Source organism: Haemaphysalis longicornis, unplaced genomic scaffold, assembly GCF_048455015.1.
Source record: "Haemaphysalis longicornis isolate Haplotype H1 unplaced genomic scaffold, Haemaphysalis longicornis Haplotype H1 scaffold_6, whole genome shotgun sequence".
Classification (NCBI taxonomy): domain Eukaryota; kingdom Metazoa; phylum Arthropoda; class Arachnida; order Ixodida; family Ixodidae; genus Haemaphysalis; species Haemaphysalis longicornis.
In genome coordinates this window covers 54,003,050-54,022,378 of record NW_027526407.1, presented here as the reverse complement: position 1 = coordinate 54,022,378, position 19,329 = coordinate 54,003,050, and the positions used below count along the sequence as shown (strand labels likewise).

Genomic DNA, 19,329 nt, shown 5'->3' with positions numbered 1-19,329 from the left:
CACTGATACGTTGACTTACCTAGTGCTTGCGCACACAACAGGGCAAAAAAAAAAAAAAACACGTTTTTGATTGTACACGAAAAGACACTGTATGAACGATAGCGACTAGCGCTCGGGAAGAATTTTTCAACTCGATTACTCAAGGTCACCCTCTACATGCAAGTATGTCACCTGCTTGGTCTTCGGACTGCAGTATGTCTTAAATAAATAAAATTAATGATTCGCGCAGTGTTCATGTGTCCCGCTGGGCGGAAAGTCCGTTTTCAAATAATGAACTTACCTTTCCGCGTTAAGGGTGGAGGAATTTTCAAGGAACATTCCCGTCACAAACACAAGCCAATCATCCCAAGAACTAATACTTACAAACACCCTTTTTTCCCGAAATCAATAACTGAGTGGAATTTGTTGTCCCTAAACTCAACTCTACTTTCTGTTCCAACGTAAAATGCGCTGTTTCCTGACTTTCACAATACTTCTTTCATTTAACATGTGTGCCTAGGAGACTAGTGCTTGATTTTGGGTTGTGTTGCAGTGTGTGTACTCTACCCTGTGAAAACGCGTAAAATTTGATGGTGATTGACACGGTTTTCTTACCTTTGATGTATCCTAGTAATAATTTTGATGTAACTTTGTTGTACCTTGGAATGTGCTGTACCTTTGCTGCTCGGATATGAAATGGTTGACAGTATATGATAAATAAAATAAATAAATAAACAAGCAAACATCCGGGCTGCGAGCAAACCGTGAGAAAAAGGGACACGAAACTCATGATGTGAAGGTTTATGTACAACTGAGCGACATTTATTTCTTTTTCCTCCTTTATCACTCTCTCCCGACACGGTGTTTTTAACCCCACCATCCCCAAAATAATGTACAACTGCTGGCTGTCACGGTCGCGACACGGGGGGCGGGAACTCATCCCGCGTACAGGGCATCCATACACTTCGCCAGCTTTTTTTAATATACCAGTTCACAGAACTCACACCAGACATGCATATGCTCTATACACACAATTTCTCTCACCACACACACGCGCGCGCAGCGTTCACAGACAACGCTAACAGACATTCGTTCAACGTCAGTCACTGAACAGAATTTCGTCGGCTCTGACACGGTCGAAGTGACGTATAGTCTTTGTCAAAATTTTCTAGGCCAAGACTGAAGTGCACAGGCCGCAAAAAAAAAATAATGTACAATCTTACGTCTCGAGCGAGGCTGACACTTTTTGCTGGAAAGCTGGAGAGATCACCGTTCTTTGTTACTGTCATAAAATAATTGATGGACTGATTGATTGGTTGATTGATTGATTGTAGCATTTAACGCGCCGAAGCAACGCACGTGATGAGGCGCGCCGTAGTGTAGGGCTCTGGATTAATTTTGACCTCCTGGGGACCTTTGACGTAAACCTACATCTCGTACACACTACTGTCATAAAATGTTTTTTTGATACATTTAAAGGTAAAGGTTATTTTTTGAATTTTTTGTAGTTGAGAAGGCTTAGGATTGGCCTAGAAAATTTTGACGAAGAGTGCACTACCAATTTTGGAGGCCTCCTTGCAAGACGTGGAGCTTTGCCACAAAGCGATACGAGTAGGCATTGGGGACATCATTGTTTTTGGTTTTCCCTAGCTACGCATGTGCACCATTAGAAAGTTCTCCAGCACACGAGTCGAATCCTTGGCGCCTTATACACCGTATTTGCGCGACTCTAATGCGCGCATTGTTTAGCTAAAAGTAGTCCTATAAAGTTTACGTGCGCGTTGCAATCGGGATCAGAACAGAAATCGCCATTCAATGTTACCGCTTTAGTTTCAATGCTCGCATGAGCTGTATAAGCAAGTTTATGAAGCACGAGGCATTTTTAACGCCACAGTTGCGTACGCGTGGAGTCATGTCTTTAACATCAGCGCGGTAGAATACCCGTCGATTTATTTTTGAAATTTTAATAAGCAAACTAACCAGCCCGATACGATCGGGCCCCGTTAGAATCGTGCAAATACGGTAGCTTCGTAAACTGTATAAAAGAACCAGGTCTAACGTGTGTATTATGGGGTAAGCTTTGTGGAAACCAGAGCGAAATTTCAAATCAAGCGGGAGCTCTCTGGCTGTATCAGGAACTAAATGTGTTCTAGATATTTGTTTGCTTGTGTTTTTGGCAGGGGAGAGACGTAATCTAATGGCCTGAAGAGACGGACCACTTTTCGCGAATAAGGCTTTGGGAGTGTATAGTTTAGGAATAACCGAAGGCCAGCGTGGGACCGCGCATGAACACTGTAGTACCAAATATTGATAACATGCTGCTTTCAATACAGTCTGGGGGTGACATCTGATCTCTTTGCGTTATAAGGTTGCTCTAATATATGCGGAACTGTGGAATAAAAAGAACTAAGACGGAACGGGATATTGATTGATTTGATTGATTGTGGGGTTTAACGCGTCGACGCTACAAAGGCGATGAGGCTCCGGATCAATATTGACCACCTGGGCATCTTTAACGTGCGCCGAAATCACGAACACGCGGGCGTGTTCGCTTTTCGCCTTCATCCAGAGCGTGACAATAAATTTGTCGATTTCGTTGCAGGATGAGCTCTTTTGGACACACGGATGTCACAAGTGCAAGGCTGGCGACTGCTCTTCGTCAAATTGGTGTCGCCACCGCAGAAATGAATGACGTCATGGCAATGCTGCTAAATGAGTGTTTCCAAGTTTCCTTCGCGAAACCTCTGCATGAGCTGACGATGCGTTTGGGCAACTGAAACGTCACCAACCATACCCTGGTTCTTCTCACTCTTTCACAGGTACGACAGAAAGGAGAGCGTCAACTGCGTGATCGTTTCAACGCAGTGATGCGCGAGTAATGGAGAAGACACTGCAGGCAATATCTGATAACTATATTGACAGTGCGTACCAGAAATACTGTTTGAAATAGCGAACTGAAAAACTAACAGCGTGACAAATGCTCGCCTTTCTGTTGGGTCTTTAACACGCCTTAGTATCGTCTTAAATACCTGTGGAGATGTTGCTGTGTTTGGAGACTTCTCTCGAATTTTTGACCTTCTTAAAACCTCTCGATCTTCATTGGTGAAACATGTTCAGACCATGCCAGGCAAGGAATGAACCAATCAGAAGTGCAAAAGTGGAACAAGCGATCGAAGTGCTGCGAGTTCAGCGTATTGAGGCGCCATTCTAGTTTTCGCATCGTCAAACGGCCCCGTTTTACGATAGCCTAAGTCGTCCAATGCAATGAATTGCGCCGGTCATTGAAAAGCAAGTGAGCCCCAAGGATGTTGTAACGAAGCTTGAGCATACATCTGATGCAAGACAAAATCTTTAAAACTTAATTCAACTGAGAAAAAAGAAGCCAATGTTGAAGCAAATCGCTAGTAAGCCCAAGACCGGCGCCGTCCGCCATTACTCCGCTGTTATTGAATTGCAGAATTTAGAAGTGAACAAGAACGCTGCGACTGCGCCGTTACAGTACCGGTACCGGTAATGCCATTACATGTCGATGAAACTCTCCAGAGGTACCGATACTTTCCATTTGATAAATGATGGCGTGCTTCACATTCAAGCAGTCATATTTAGAGGCTATGGTACTTGAGTGGGACGCACAAATCGAAATGCGTGACGCAGATAGCAGGCTTAATAAGTTTGAACTGTAATTCCACGGTTAAAAATAAAAAAACCTAGCGGCGTCTGGTCCGAAAGGAGAGTTCTTTTCCAGGAATCTCAGTGACCATCTTTAGTTCAAAAATAACACCGCAAAGCGCAGCCGGATGAAAGCGGGCAATGAAACGGACACAAGCTCTTTCCTGACATTTCACTCGCAAGCAGTCGTGCGCGCCAACGTACACATATTCCCCGCACAGCCAATACTTCCTGTACAACAGTACTGCGCGGCGCCATCCCAATTTCCGACGTCCCATCGACATCTTATTGCGTTGTCTTGTGCAATATGCACACGCACACGTCAAACCAGAAGGTAAAACTATGCACAGTGAAGAAGAAATCGACGCCGAGCCGCGCCATAAAGCCCGCTCAACAGTTTCGGGACAGTTTCTGGCACGCACGCAACAGAAGTTCCGAGTCCCTAGCAGGCGCATACAGAAAGTTCTGGCGCCTGCGCAAACACACACACACACGCACACACACGAGACACACAGAACTCCCAGGCACACAACACGCAGTCCAAGTCAGTGACACGGAGCCAGCAGCGTTCCGAAGCAGGTTGGGACAGGCAGTTCCTCGTGAGCACACCACCGTGAACAGTAGAGGGAAAGCAACTGCGAGTGAGGGCAGGCCAGCGCAGCCCTTCTGGCGGCTTCGAGTGGTCGTACGAGAGCTGCTCGAACCTCCGATCGGGAGTCCAGAGCACACACAAGAACTAATTTGCACACGGCAGTGGCTCAAAGCGGTTCTCTCGTGAAGGAGCGACTGTCCGAACACACCGTTGGTGAAGTAATCGGCCAGGCAACCATCAGCTGCGATAGGGTAGACTGCTCACCAGAGCATGTAGGCGCAGGGCACAAGCGACGTGGTAATGGGAGCTCGCTTCATGGCTAGAGGCTTTGTAAGCTGTCTTCCGAAACAAGCGGTGTCCACCACGAGATTGCTTCGCTGCTGGACTCCGCAAGACCGTGACCGTGTCTCACGCGATAGGCGCACCACTCGAGCACACACACCCGCACGCAGATGAAGAGGTAATATAAGAGACGGGGATGTCCGTCGGCTAGGTGAGGATCTGTTGGTTCATAGAAGGGTCCGTCTGGTGGTACCACGTGTACTGAGGCATGTAACCGGACATGGCGACAGCCTTGGCGGCTGGAGTCATGTCCCACGAGTTGAGCGGCGGAGACATGGCAGGCGGAGTGAGGCTCGCGCCGGGCGGGAGGTGATGCGGGTGATGAGGATGCGATGGGTGATGGTGGTGCGACTGATGTTGTTGCTGCTGCTGCTGTTGCTGGTGGTGGTGGTGGTGTTGGTGACTCGCGGGAGGACTCTGCGGTCCGGGAGACGGCTCGCTCGGGGACTGCGGGGTGCCGGCGGAGTTGGGCGGTCCCAGGGACGGCGGCCCGGGCGTTCCGGGCCCCGGGTTGGGCGTGTGCGGGCCCTGGTTCTGGGGCTGAGGGGTTCCGACGCTTCCGGGTGTGGTGGGAGTTCCCCCTCCACCTCCGCCACCACCTCCGCCGCCACCTCCACCGCCGCCGCCTTGCTGCTGGGCCTTGAGCATCTTCTTGTACTTGGAGCGCCGGTTCTGGAACCAGATCTTTACCTGCGGGAAGGAAAGAGGAGGATGCGTTTCAGACGACCGCCCAAATTAATGAACATGTCGAGGGCACGTAGTAAAATGAATGCCATATACAGCGCCCGGTATGATCGATCTGCTGCCATCCGGCGCATGCACATTGGCGTGGACTGTCCTCCACTAACCGTATTAGATATATACCGGGAACCGGTTTAGCGGTCAGATCAGACAAAATCTCTTTTATTATTCGTTCCCACAAAGCGGCATGGTACCGAGTTAGTACAAATTATAATTGCCTACATTCTCGTAGCACGGCAGTGCCTTCTGTGACAGGTTCAATAATTCTAAAATTAATAGCGTAACTCTAATTAACTCTGCGCAAGTCTTTCGTAATTTCTTTTCGTTGGTTGGCCACAGATTAAGAACCGTTATCTGAGTACAACTGCTTATTGCAAGTACGTGCGTAACTATGTATGTGCACGGCCTTCCGCATTTTCTTTAAGCTTTGCTCCTTTCCATGCTAGATACTAACTCATTAAAGGTTAATCCTTAGATAGCTATATCAGACCCGACAAGTAGTCTCGGTATACGACGAATGGTACGCAATCGGAGCCTTTACGCATGCGCGCCAGCTGTCTCATATCTTGTACGACCGCGCAGTGGAGTGGACTGGCTACCGGGCGCAGTACTGTTTACCATTGCCTCGTCAGATGTAACTATTTTAAACAGCCCCCCCCCCCCCCCCCAAAAAAAAAAAAACGATATCATCATCATCATCATTCCTATGCCATGGCGTTTTATAAAGATGCATTGGAGGCTGCTTTCAAGTTCGGAAATTTGCGGGCGGGCGGCGCCGACGAAGAGTAGCCAGCTCCTTCGACCATTGTCTATCGTGCGAAGCTTTAGTAGAGTTAACGAGCTGACTAAGACCGAGCCTGACAGTCTTGTAAGCCCCCAAAGAAAACTGGCTCCAATTCTTGGAATATCCGCGAGCTTTCCAACTTGTAAAACGCAAAACATTGCAGCAGTGTTCTCAGAACTGGCGATGCAAACAGAAGATTAGCATCAACCTCTACTTATTTATGAAGCTAAAAATGAAGGAACAATATTCCGCCAATCTGTTTGCCTTCCGGTAGGACGCAGGAAGGAAGCTTTTTACTATTATTGCATCCATTCAGAGCGGAAAAGCGGCTGCAGATATTCGCGGACGAGGCATCAAACGCCTCCGACGCCCAGATAAAAAGCCCAGCCACGTCAGTCCCCGATCGAAATACCCACAAAGACAACGTCTCGCGAGTGGCCAAAACCATAACGCACAGCCGAAAAAAAAAAATGAAGCGAGTAAAGAACATTTATTCGATCCACTACATCCCGGCCTCTAAAAGCTTCCTTGTTTTTTTTTTTTTTTTTTTTTTTTTTTTTCAAATACACTGCGCACAGACGCGCGCGGATGGTACCGTACTCGTCATTATTTTGCGCGGCGCCTCTAGCTCGAGAACGGTCCGCACAACACTTCAAGTCGCGCGGCGCCTCTTGCCACGCCCCCTGGTCGCCCCCAACCCCACGCGGCCCCCGGGTCCCCGGAAACACTATTGTTAGAAAGGCCGGCAACCGTCGACACCAAAGACAGGCCGCCGCGCGGAATCGCGCAATGTACACACACGCATGGCCACTCCGCTAGCCTTGTTCTTATTCGGCGGCGGCCGTTGCTGTGATGGAAAGACACGCCGCCGTCGAAGCCCTAGCCGTAGCCGTAGCCAGAAGAGGAGATCGCCGGCTGCCGCCGACGCAGCACACAAAGAGCCGCCTTCTGTGACGCGAGCGAACGTACTAGCCCCTGGAGAGTGGTTATTTTTTTCTTATTCTCGGCTTTCGAAGAGCGCTGCTGCTCACGGAAAGGGCGTTCGAATCTGCCGCCGCCGCCGCCGTGCCAGCGGTTGAACTGTCTTTCGGGTGGGCGGGACAGAGCCGGGCGAAGTCGTCTTCCTTACCCCGCCAGGTCGAAGGCATCGGCGGACATGCGTGCAGCCTTCGGGCTTTCGGGAAATGCCCGTCATCTTCTGTCGAAAAGACTTAAAAAGAACAAGAAGAAGAAACTCTGGCTGACCTCCCTCGGTGCGCTTTGGCGTATATACAATCCGCGACGGCCCTCTTATTCCAACCGCCAGCGCGTACTCGCCTCTGCGTTCTCTTCTTACTTCTACGCTGCAATCACAAACCCCCCCACACACACCTGCGCCTAAAGCTCGCGTCCACTCTCGAACCCAGCACTTGTCACGTCCGCCGGGAGAGTTCATTCACCGCCGTATATGGAGTGCCGCAGGAGGAAGAAGCTTAGGCAGAAGCCGCGAGGGTACAGTTCAGAAACCATCCTCTACCCGCCTCCCTCAGACCTCGTAGCTCTGGAGAGAAGACCTTGCTTCACAACAGCTGCTTACGTTAGCAGTAAGCGATCAGAAGGCCTTGTTCTTTATGAGAGCGGTATCCTCCCGCTTATGACACTCTTAACGTTACCATGCCTCACGTTAATAGAGAGTTTTAGCAGTCCGTATGTTCTGTCGTGTACGTAGTTACCGTGTTGACCGGGACACGACTGTGCCTGAGCGCGCGAAAGGGCGAGGAGGTGCACCCCACCGTGACGAATGCGCGGACATGGCGAAGGCCGGCCTGCGGAACTAATCCCCCTACCGCGACGAACGCACAAGTGCCCAGACGGGTCCCGGTCAACACGGTAACTACGTACACGACGGAACAGACGGACAGCTAAAACTCTAATGCCGAGCAGGATGGGTGCCCCCCCGTCACACGGAACAACGGAATTGCTGCACTATACCGAAGCCATGGGTAATGATTCAAGCACTCCTGTCACGACCCTTTAAGCACAGCGCCCGTTTCGCAGTCCGGAGGAAATGAACTTGCGTTTTCATTATTGGTGTAGTGAATAAAAATTCAGAGCCACTTCTTATTACGACGGAATTTGGCGCGAACGATAAATACAGCGGCAGGTTACAAGTGTGTTCATTCCCAAGACAGTCAAGCGTACACGTCCCCATCATGTTCTTCGCGTTCTGTGGCACGGAACTATCCGAAAGGAACCGCACCGCAATCCCTTCTCTTCTGTCCTCAGCTTCGGAAGTACTCCAACTCGCGTAATGCGGGAGGAGAGTGGCTGTACCTCCCGTTGTGTTCCCGTTCCTGTGTCGGCTAGCCCGTCGCGCCACCCGCTCGCTTGTTGCGCGCGCTGACAAGACGAGCGCCCTCCCCAACCGGTGTTCAATCACGGACCCGCCGGGGGGCCGACTTGATCACCGCGTCCACGCACTCACACGTGCCGTTCGATTCGGCTCGGAGTCGATTCACGCGGAACCATTCACGGAGGTTCGTTTCTACGCGGCTCCTGTCGACTGCTCTCGCGCGTGGTGGATGTGTGTAAAGGCGCTTTCCGGCAGCGGCATCCTTTGTTCCCGTTAGTTTCCGGTTTGTACTGGGCTACTCGGAGGAGTAGCAATGCTTAATTTTCCTGGCCATTCAAACAACGATGAAACAACGGCCCGCGCGAACTTATTCCCGGGTCGGAGACGAGTCAGAAGACAGTCTGCGTAGTCCGGTCGGCAGGCACGCCACGTGGCCACACGGCGGCGGTGCTTCTGATCGGCGCTAAGCACACGCCCGTACGCAAATGCCCGGGTGTGTGATATTTCGGCCTAACTTAAGCTTTGACAGGTGATCGAGGGCAGCTCACTGCTCAGGTGCATATCCTTGGTGCGTTAAACACAAAATTTGAATCCTGGTCATGGCTGAACGTCACGAGTATGCCAACAGCAATGGTTTCGAACTAGATCATCCCCCCCCCCCCTCGTACATTAATTCTGCTCACCCAATCATCTCCATCTCTGCAATTATAACGATTAAAGGTGGAACTTCCGTTTAGTTTGCATTCTTGTGAAAATGCAGGAAGATCGGACCTTGTGCAAGACACTGTTCGCCATCTCTGCTAATTTTTTTTTATTTTTCTTATTTTTGGTTTTTAAAAATTCTGTTCGACCAATTGTCTCCATTTACACTGTTATGATGATTCACCGTAGAACTCCCGCGAAATCTGCATTTTTGTGGAAATGCAGGGCTTCACACGGTCCTGGCTCTAGGGGTATATACTCGGCACAGAATGCTACGCATTAATAAATGCAAGCTCCAGTCAGACTATAACAAAACGACCATATAAACGCGTACCGTTAACCAGAAATGATAGACATCAACCCGATAGCATTAAACGAATGGATAGCAGTAAAGAGCCGTCCGTCACTCCGCGTAGCAGCAAGCCCCAAGTGCCCGTAGCAAACACGTCACCGCGACCGCCTCGAGTGCAAAGCCTTGCGCGTTCCGATCTCACCGCAAATCAATTTAATCCCAGCGTAGATTACAAGGCCTCCGAAGCCGGCCAACACGGGGTACAGGGTGCAACCGACAGGTCCCCCTCTTTTTGTCACTCTTTCATCAGCCATGCGTGATGGGACTGACGTGAAGGGCCGACACGTTAACCATATAGAGCGTGGACAATACGTTTGAGCGGTACGCAGGTCCGCTATTCTGCAACAACAACAACAAAAAAAGAAAAGGCCACGAGAGACGAAGTAGATGGGACCGAAAGAGAGCCGACACCTCTCCATCACGTTGCCTCTGGTTCTAGTCCAGAAACAGAAGGCTAAGAACAGAGAACGGAATCACGAAGAACAAGAGTACAGGCTACAGCAGACTGCTGGCGCCAGGCCGCTCTCTCCGCGCGTTGCTTTTCCGGAAGGCGCATCTTGGCCAAGGTAAATGAAGGAAGAAAGAAAGCCGGGAGGTGTGGCTGGTGGGAGACGAGAGGGGGGGAGACGGAAGATGGAAGAGCCAGCGCGGCAAGACGCAGAAGGGCCCGTCGTCTGCAACTTGCAGCGTCGGAGGAGCCGCCTGCTCTGGGCAGAGCCACAGTTGGTGCGTGTGCCGCAAGACACACACACGGAGCGCCACCACCGCCCCTCCGCTCCCCTGCCTCGCGTTTTGGTTCTAGAAGGAACCGTGAACACCACCCCTCCCTTGTTCGTCCTCCTTCCTTTTTTCACCTGCTCGGGATCAGTCGTGGTATTTCTTCTGCAGCACGAGAGTTTTCCAGCAAAACAGCAAACCCACAACAACAACAAAACACCTCCGTGCAGCCCTGCTTGGCTGGCTGGCTTTTGTCTCCGAGGGGACTAGGAAGAAAGAACATTCTCGCGTGCGCGGGAGTGCCGCAGGGGGCACCTCTTGTAGCGATCCTTTTCTTTTTGTTCGCGTGAAGGAGGGGACGCCTCTCGTGATACGATTTAGCATGCAAGGTGACAGGTGGTAGACAGGAAGGCACGCGAAGAGGTATGGATGGGCGCCGCGAAGTGTAACGAAATTTTTTAACACCGAGCTGTTTCCCTTGTATGTGGTGCTTGGGCCTTGCTTACATAATGGGTTTTTGTGCAGGGAAAGGGATACAGCCGGGCACGTGAGCAGTTGCTTTGGAAGGACACAAGGTCAGTGTGGTTGTCCTTGCAGGGAAATTACAGTGTCCTCTTGCACCGCCTCTAATAACACAATGCGACATTCCAGACTGCGTGCAGCCTCACTCGAACAAAGCTGGGCCTGCTTCGCGGTACCCCGCACGTTCGGCTGTAAAAGAAACTCAACGACTTCCTCCCGTTCCCTCCACGCAACGTCCACGTGAAGATGCCTGCGCACGAGACCTCACTTCAATAGGCAGTTTTAGCATATCGTTACCGTGTTTGCGTTACCGTTTACCGTGTTACCGGGAGCCGCTGGCGAAGGTGAAGCCTGTGCCGGTAAGTTACCGTTCGCGGTAACTCTCGCGCTGCGCAGTCGACTCCCGCAAACACGGTAAACGGTAACGTAAACACGGTAACGATATGCTAAAACTGCCTAATAGAGAGTTTTAGCATAGCGGCTCCCGTACGCTACGCTAAGGTTAGCGGGTAGCGGGACCGGACTGCGCATGCGCGCGCGGGGAGTGCGAGGAGGTTGCCCCTCAGCGGAGGGAAAGAGCGGGCATGGCGAAGGCAGGCCGCGCGGAACTAATCCACCCCACCGTGACGAATTTGCTCTCCCCAGTCGCGCCCCGCTACCCGCCGCCGTAGCGTTAGCGGACGGATCACGCTATGCTAAAACTCTCTAAAATCCCCAGTCGCGCCCCGCTACCCGCCGCCGTAGCGTTAGCGGACGGAGCACGCTATGCTAGAGAGTTTTAGCATAGCGTGCTCCGTCCGCTAACGCTACGGCGGCGGGTAGCGGGGCGCGACTGGGGAGAGCAAATTCGTCACGGTGGGGTGGATTAGTTCCGCGCGGCCTGCCTTCGCCATGCCCGCTCTTTCCCTCCGCTGAGGGGCAACCTCCTCGCACTCCCCGCGCGCGCATGCGCAGTCCGCTCCCGCTACCCGCTAACCTTTGCGTTTTAGCATAGCGTGCTCCGTCCGCTAACGCTACGGCGGCGGGTAGCGGGGCGCGACTGGGGAGAGCAAATTCGTCACGGTGGGGTGGATTAGTTCCGCGCGGCCTGCCTTCGCCATGCCCGCTCTTTCCCTCCGCTGAGGGGCAACCTCCTCGCACTCCCCGCGCGCGCATGCGCAGTCCGCTCCCGCTACCCGCTAACCTTTGCGTAGCGTACGGGAGCCGCTATGCTAAAACTCTCTGCTAAAACTCTCTAGTTTTAGCATAGCGTGCTCCGTCCGCTAACGCTACGGCGGCGGGTAGCGGGGCGCGACTGGGGAGAGCAAATTCGTCACGGTGGGGTGGATTAGTTCCGCGCGGCCTGCCTTCGCCATGCCCGCTCTTTCCCTCCGCTGAGGGGCAACCTCCTCGCACTCCCCGCGCACGCATGCGCAGTCCGGTCCCGCAACCCGCTAACCTTAGCGTAGCGTACGGGAGCCGCTATGCTAAAACTCTCTAATGACTGTCGTACGTGCCGGAACGCGAGGTACATGGGGCTCTAAAGCGAGACAGGATCAAATGCTACGAACGCGCCTTATATCCTTGACTCATTCGAACTACGTCAAGAAGCTACTGATACAACGCATGATGGGGCAATGATTAACACTTGCAATAAAAGAAAAGAAGCTCCCACTTACAGCAACAATGATGAAGTAAAGGTCGTTGCGACAGCGAAGCCCCAAGCATACCACTTGGAGAGATTGACCAAGATTGGCCAATAAAACATAATAATAATCATAAAACATAATAATCATACGCGTTCCCGACACGTTTCACGCGATTTCAGAATCAATCCAACGGAAACACCAAGTGAACCTCACGATGCGTCGCATCTACACAGGGTTCCCCTCGCGGGGAGGTGGGCGCAATTTTTTTTTCTTCAGTAAAGTGAACTATAATTTTTAAAGCTTCGGTTAGTTTAGGTGTTTTAAATGATTTCTTTGTGTGCGTTAGGCCATGTTATGTTATGTATAGGTCAGGTGTCTAGCTTTACGTTATTTGGAGCGATGTAGTGGCAGACACGGCAATTTTGTTATAAAACGCTGGTGGACGTCGATATAGTGGAGTGTTTATAATACCGTCGGACGGCACTCTAGACACGGCCTTCTAGAAATGCCATGAGTACCTCCAGAGTAACACATACTCGCAGTGTGGGACTGGCCAACCAAAGAATCCATCCCAAGAAGGCTTCGCGTTCAACCACCGTCGTTGTTAGACGGAAGGACGCATGATTTTTTTTCTGTTGTATCGAAATATTTCGAGAAACGTCACGACAGGGTCTCTGTACGAAACAATGCATTTACATGTTTTTTTTTTCTTTCAAAGTGGTTCGTTTACCACAGAGAACGCGCGTGTAGGAGACCGAACATGTTCTGTACAGCAATGTCGACGTCGAATGAAGAAAAGCGGCTTCGGGGTGCCCACTGATCCCTGTAAACCCTCCGGCTGTCCTTTGCGCCGGGTCTCCCCTTTCGAAGATTCATCCTGCTGGTTACTGAGAAGTCGCAATACTGGGGTTGACGGATAGGCCCTGTGACGGATATGCCCTGTGATTCATTCTCCCGTTGTCGTTTATCGCGCAATTCCGACTACCGTAGCTTTCTCAAAGCGACAACGGCCGTCGTCATGGCTTCCCCGCAAGGCAGGCAAAAACGGTGCGTCGAAGCCGGGGTGTGTCTCGTTTCATCGGAAGGGCTGTGCTTCTATGCATTGCATACATGTAACCCAAAGCGGCCGCTCGACGCCGGCAACGGCGCCGAAAAGTCAGGGGCGGCCGCGGAGCCGCCAGGCCAGATGACGAGTGATCCGTGACTGCGACCGACCCAAGCCAAGCCAAGCCGAGCCGAGCCGAGCCTTGCGACAAACTATTCCTCATGCGTGCGACGAAGAGCTGTGCGGCTCACGCTCGGACGTGGTTCTGCATTCGGACGCCGGCCGAGACTCATCCACTAATTACTGAATTCAATGAGACGGAGAGCTCATTGCTATGGAAGAACAGTCCGCGTACGGCGCGGCCGCAGTTATTAGCCTCGCTCCCAGGACGTGTGCATTCGCATTCGTACGCGCAGTTCATCACTTATGATAATTCCGGAGCCGCGCTTTCGCTTTTTGGCATTCGAGACGCAGTGTCACCGCACGCCCACACCGGGCCGCATATATGCGGCCCGAGTCCGTGGACGGACTTCGAGAACCACGGGGGACCATTTCGACGCGAGTAAGCGGCACTCGTCGCCAGCTTCGCCTATATATCATCTACGACGGCGCCACAAAGGCACAGCCCGTCAGCGCAATACACAAAACACGCCGCGCACACCTTATTGTTCTTAAAGAAACATCTTTAGACAACCGGCAGCTCGCATCTGCTTTATTTCATTGTATGGATGACACGCGTTTGAACGGTTACTTCGTGGAGAATGAGCCGACAATGCAAATGGTTGCTGTTCTGTTATCTGCTACAAGAACCATTAATTTTGCGAATTTGGCGCAGCGGGTTTGCGGGTGTGTCGAATAAGCAACGAAGAGGTCAATCTAGCATCAGCATTTGTACCTTATCTGATCCCCCTCCCCTCTAGTCCCTGGGGCGAAATAGTCAGCGTAACAGCTCCTGGCAAGACCGTCGTGTGCATTAGGTGTGAATTCACATGCAGTTTAACCTCTAGGTTGAGAAAGTACAAGCGGACGTCCTAACATGTCATCGCATTTGGCGTAATTTGCGCCAACAAAGACGTGAGCATTGTTTTGTTGACTTACGTACCTGTACCCATTTCCCGTTTCTAAGCGTAACGACTTCAAATTAACACTCAAACACGAGCATTGAGTGGCGGATACTCTGTTTTCGGTGAAATAAACAGCTGACAGTGAGTGCCTGTTCGTCTTTCAAGATATGTGTCCGCCTACCGCGCTGTTATGTGTTCGCTAATTGAATGGCCCTATTTGTAGACTGTTCACTTATAAATGGCATAACTGATGCAACGTCACCACGGTAAGCTTCGCTAAAGAAGGTAGTTCACTCGCTTCATTAGTGCATAGAACTTTTACCGCGCAAACGCGGAGCCTACTGTCCACGCAAGCAAGCGGAGAAACTCGTCCTAAAGTAAGTTTGCTCAGGCGGCCCACATATATACATAAGGGCACCGCGAACAATGCTGCCAACGCGACGTACACACAACACATGCATGCCGGCCGCTTTCTCATGGCGGAGCGGTTGCCGGCGTGAACCCGCTATGCAGATGAAGAGAAGAGGGGGCAGAGCGGTGCCTTGAGGAACGCCTTCAATGGGAACGAAAACGAAAAAAAAAACCAGAAAGGGCCAGTGGATTTTCCTGCAAGACCTTCAGCTCTACCTCATCGAAACGGGATCCGCCACCTCTGTATTGACTTATATGTGACGTGTCTCAATTTGTGGTAATAGAAAAAAAAAAAAAACGGAAAGTGTGCGATGCCGTTGGGTGCTTTCTGACCTAGACGGTGTTTGCCTGGAGGCGAGCGCGGTATCATGTGGGCAGGCCGGTCCGCGGGCTGCACTGATACTTCCTAGCCGCAAAAAAGAACACAGCAAAACCGCGCCATGCTGTCCACGGCGAGAGCAGCACGTCCCTTCCAAGGCGGCGACGACTTGCTATAAAACGCGAGGCCGAGGAAGGACGGAAGCAAAGGGTTGCTTTTCGCTCGCTGCGAGAGGTAGGAAAGATGAGAATCTTTCAGAGCCTGCACACCCTGAGAAAAAGAAAAGCCGCAAGCTAGCGTTGTTGGGTTTATTATTTTTTTTTCCTTCCGCTTCAACTTGGTCGCATGACTTACGAAGTAGGAAGACGAAGCGGCCGAGAAACAGGGGCGCAGAAATGGATCACCCCCGTGCAAGCGGCGAAGACGAGGCGAACGGCCAGGGAGAAATGAAGGCAAGCCGAGCGGCGCGAGTCTGAGGCCTCGGCGCTGCGACGAAACCTGGGTGGCTCTGAAGTCATCCATCAAGCGCGGGTCGGCCACCGAGATCATGCGACGACCTGCTGCAGCAGCAGCAGCAGCCGGTGAGGTATACGCGTGATCCACTGCCGCGCGCATATGGTTCGCCAAACGAGTTGTTGAGCGAGTCGGAACCGGTGGTGAGGCCGCGGGGGAAGAATTTAAAATGAAAGAGGCAGACTGTTGATTACCGCGGATAAAGGGAACATCGGCGCGTAGACATGCGCCTTGCTCGGCTCATATACGTATACCAGGGCACTTAGATGCAGACATTCAAATGGATGTGCATTCAAAGGACCGTAGGACGCAACCAGAGCCTCAAGAACCAGTTGACACCAGAGATATGCTACGGACAGCCCGTCAAAACAGACAAAAGCACCCAACACCGCACAAAACGCTCACTCGCAGGGAATCCGCTGTTCTAAGGCAAATTCAGACAAACACGCCACCTACTGTGCACCTCGCACACCGATTCCAACGATTACCGGGGACCCCCAAGTGTCCTAACTGCGGGGACTACCCCAGCATCTATCACACTCTCTGGACATGCACACAGAACCCTAACTTTCCCCCCATACCAATCCTACCCCCACTTTATGGGAAAGGAGGCTGGCAGAGAAGGCTCGCAGAGAAGGCTCGCAGAGAAGGCCCTGTCGGCTATCCCGGGAGCTCCGGATTAGGGGATTCTTGTGAAAATAAAGTTATTTTCTTTTTCTACACGTTGAAAATCGGCACATAGATGTCAAAGGCCTTAATATAGCCTTGTAACGGTGCTTATATCAAAAATGCAACTTTTTTATTACCAGGCTATAACCAGGTTAAAATCCTGGTGATAACGCTATCGCCCTCTTCGACATCTCATTTATTTGAGCTTTTTTCACGGTCCCAACGGCAGTTCGGACGGAACAAATAGTCACCGCTTTTAACACAGTACCGCTTATAACACAATTAGTGTCTAGTCCAAAGGGCGGCGTTATAACGACGGTTTACCACTTATAACACACGCACGCACACACAACACGTGCCTTACATTTGCTTCCGCAAACAGACGTTTCTCAGCCGTTTTGAGCTTAGCCACTGAGATCCGCAGAACTGCCCGGAGTAACAACACGGCTAGAATGCTTTCTTCTTATCTTCGAGGTGGTGTTGCATTAACCGAACGTTGCTGACAACCAATCCCGTGTATCGCGCACTGCGCCGAAACACCTGACGAAGCAACGAAAATAAAGACCCCGTTTCAGCCGCCCCGTTTACGCACGCCGGCTCGTGTAAAAGGCAAGCGGTTTTAAACCCCGTATCGCCTTTAAATTCCCAGACAGCTGGGGACGATCAACTATGCAGCTCAGGAACGCACGCACGCGAACGCCGCCAGTGCGAAACACCCCCGGGATCCAGAGAAAGCCTTGGTTTGGTGTCGTTCAAGTAAGATGGAAGATAGACACACATCAGAAAACTCTTATCGGATAACGTTCAAAAGAAGCGGGCGGCAGCGTAAGATACACTGAGAAAACGAGCAGACACAGGCGTGGAGGCGACCCCGAGGCATTCCAAGAACTGGAAGGCGTTCGAGCGGGTCCCCTCCCATTACGTCAGGCACTGTACATGTGAAGTGCGGACGACGTCCTGGTCAGGCACATGTCCATCAGGAATCGAGCGCTGCCAGAGGAAGAAGGATAAGCCGAAGGAGCGAGGTTTCCTACCACCGGAGCGGCCTCTTTTTTCACTGGACCGAGACTCGTTCGCCTCAGGTGCCGCCGCGTCCGATATCGGCGAGAGGCGACGTCGATGCATCGGCCGCCCATGAGAGGAGGTGGGAACAATGGCGCCCCTCTCCTGCGATCCTGCGTGCCGCGCCAGGCGGGCGAGTACGGCCTGTCAGGAGTGCATCCGGAAAGAAAATAGTTCCGGGCCGCCGCCGCTGCGGCTTCCCGCAACTGGCCTCTTTTTGTTCGTTCGCCATTCCTTACTGAGCGGTGAAAGTGGCAGCTGACCTGACGGAGAAATGCCCTGGTCGCGCCGCGGGCTGCTTCGAATGGGCGAGTCACTGCGATTGCCATACACAAGGAAGAAAAAATCCGTGGCCCTTCTTTGTGGCAACACCTCGTTATTAAATAATTCTTCGGGACGGTAAACTGGCTTCGTTGTAAGCGATATTTCGTGAAAAGCCGATATGATTTTCTCTCAGTTAACCCCAGCAGGGACCATGGAACACGGCGAATAATATATTTCGGATAAAGCGATTTCGTCATAGCTAAGTCCTTGGAAAACGAAATTCTTTGCAAGCGGTTCTTCGCTAATAGCGGGAAGTAAGTGAAAACAGTGAAAAACGGAACAAGGCTAGAATTCGAATAAAGCGATTTCGTTATAGCGAGCGCTTACTGTATAACCCCAAATGCGACGTCATGCAAATGGAAAAAGGTGAGACCGGTTACGGAACAGCAGAGGTTACACACCAAAGCCTTGCGGTACTCCACCCCAGGCAGAAGTTTCGTCGCCATGTAACCTCGACGCGAAACCGTAAAGGCGCCGAAGAAAAGGTTTTAAGGATGATTGGATACAAGCGACTGCAAGCCCCTTCGAAGTTGAGATTTCAGGCTACGTGCGGGGAAAGTGTTGCCCCTCTCACACGCATTCGGCATAAGGCCATTTTAGCCACGCGAGTTTCCTTTTTAAGCGAAGATTAACGACTTGCGTCGGGATAAAATCACCTTGGGGACACATTCATCGCTATGCAATGAAAAGTGCAAAATTATAATGCAAACTGGCCGCATGAACTATCAGGTCCAGCCGCGCAGCAGGTGGCAATAAAGGAACCCGGCGAGACGTAGAGACCAAAACGACGACGACAACAAAAACACAAGTTCGTCCTCATGCCCAAACACTGCTTTACTTTCAGCAGACGGAGTACTAATCCCCTTCAACCCCTCGTGTTCCTACTGGTCCCGGAGGCACGCGTGTCTTGCCTCGCACTAACCTGTCCCGCAGATGCTTGTCATCCGTCCCCTCAAAACTTCCCTCCCTGTCTTCCCTTGTTGCACCCGTAGAAGAAATGGCGGCCTGCGAGGCATTCCCTCCTACGCACACGACACGTCTTCTTTTCCGAGACATCGTCCTCCTTAGACAACGACAACGTAGAAGAAAGAAACAAACTCACGGGCGAACGAACAATCCAACAAACAAACAATCGCTAGTCCCCCGCCCCTGTCGAGTCGTCGTCCCCTCACCGCAAACAGCGAACCTGGTTGGGGCAACGACCGGAGAGCATCTCGGTATCAGTAGCCGGTATCTTCGACTCGTGCGGTGTTAAACCGTCCCCTGCCCGTGACCACCGCTCCAAACCTTCCCCAACTACAGAAACACCTTCGTTTTCACTCTGAGGAACTCCACAGGGCTTTGAGCCAGAAAAAAAAAAAAAAAAAAGAGAAAAGCGCGACAACCTTGAAAGCCTTAACGCGCATCTACGGAGACGACGGATGGTCTGTCAGCCAAGGGAGACTCAAAAGGGCTAATGTTTCCACCACAAAACAGGGAGGCCATTCCCTTTTTTTAACTTCATTTTTATACACCCTTGATATTTGTACTACTTTTTGAGCGTACGGTATCCTCCCAGAACG

The 19,329-nt window shown here is 51.6% G+C and overlaps 1 protein-coding gene across 1 annotated transcript in view; it reads right to left on the bottom strand.

Annotated features, from left to right (window-relative positions):
* Positions 1 to 773: 773 nt before the first annotated feature.
* Positions 774 to 19,329, bottom strand: part of LOC144142699 (uncharacterized) — a 101,197-nt gene continuing 82,641 nt past the window's right edge. The window contains exon 3 of the mRNA XM_077674368.1: positions 774 to 5,272. Within this exon, the coding sequence (XP_077530494.1) occupies positions 4,730 to 5,272 (543 nt within the window). The 3' untranslated portion in view covers positions 774 to 4,729. The remainder of the gene's footprint in view (positions 5,273 to 19,329) is intronic.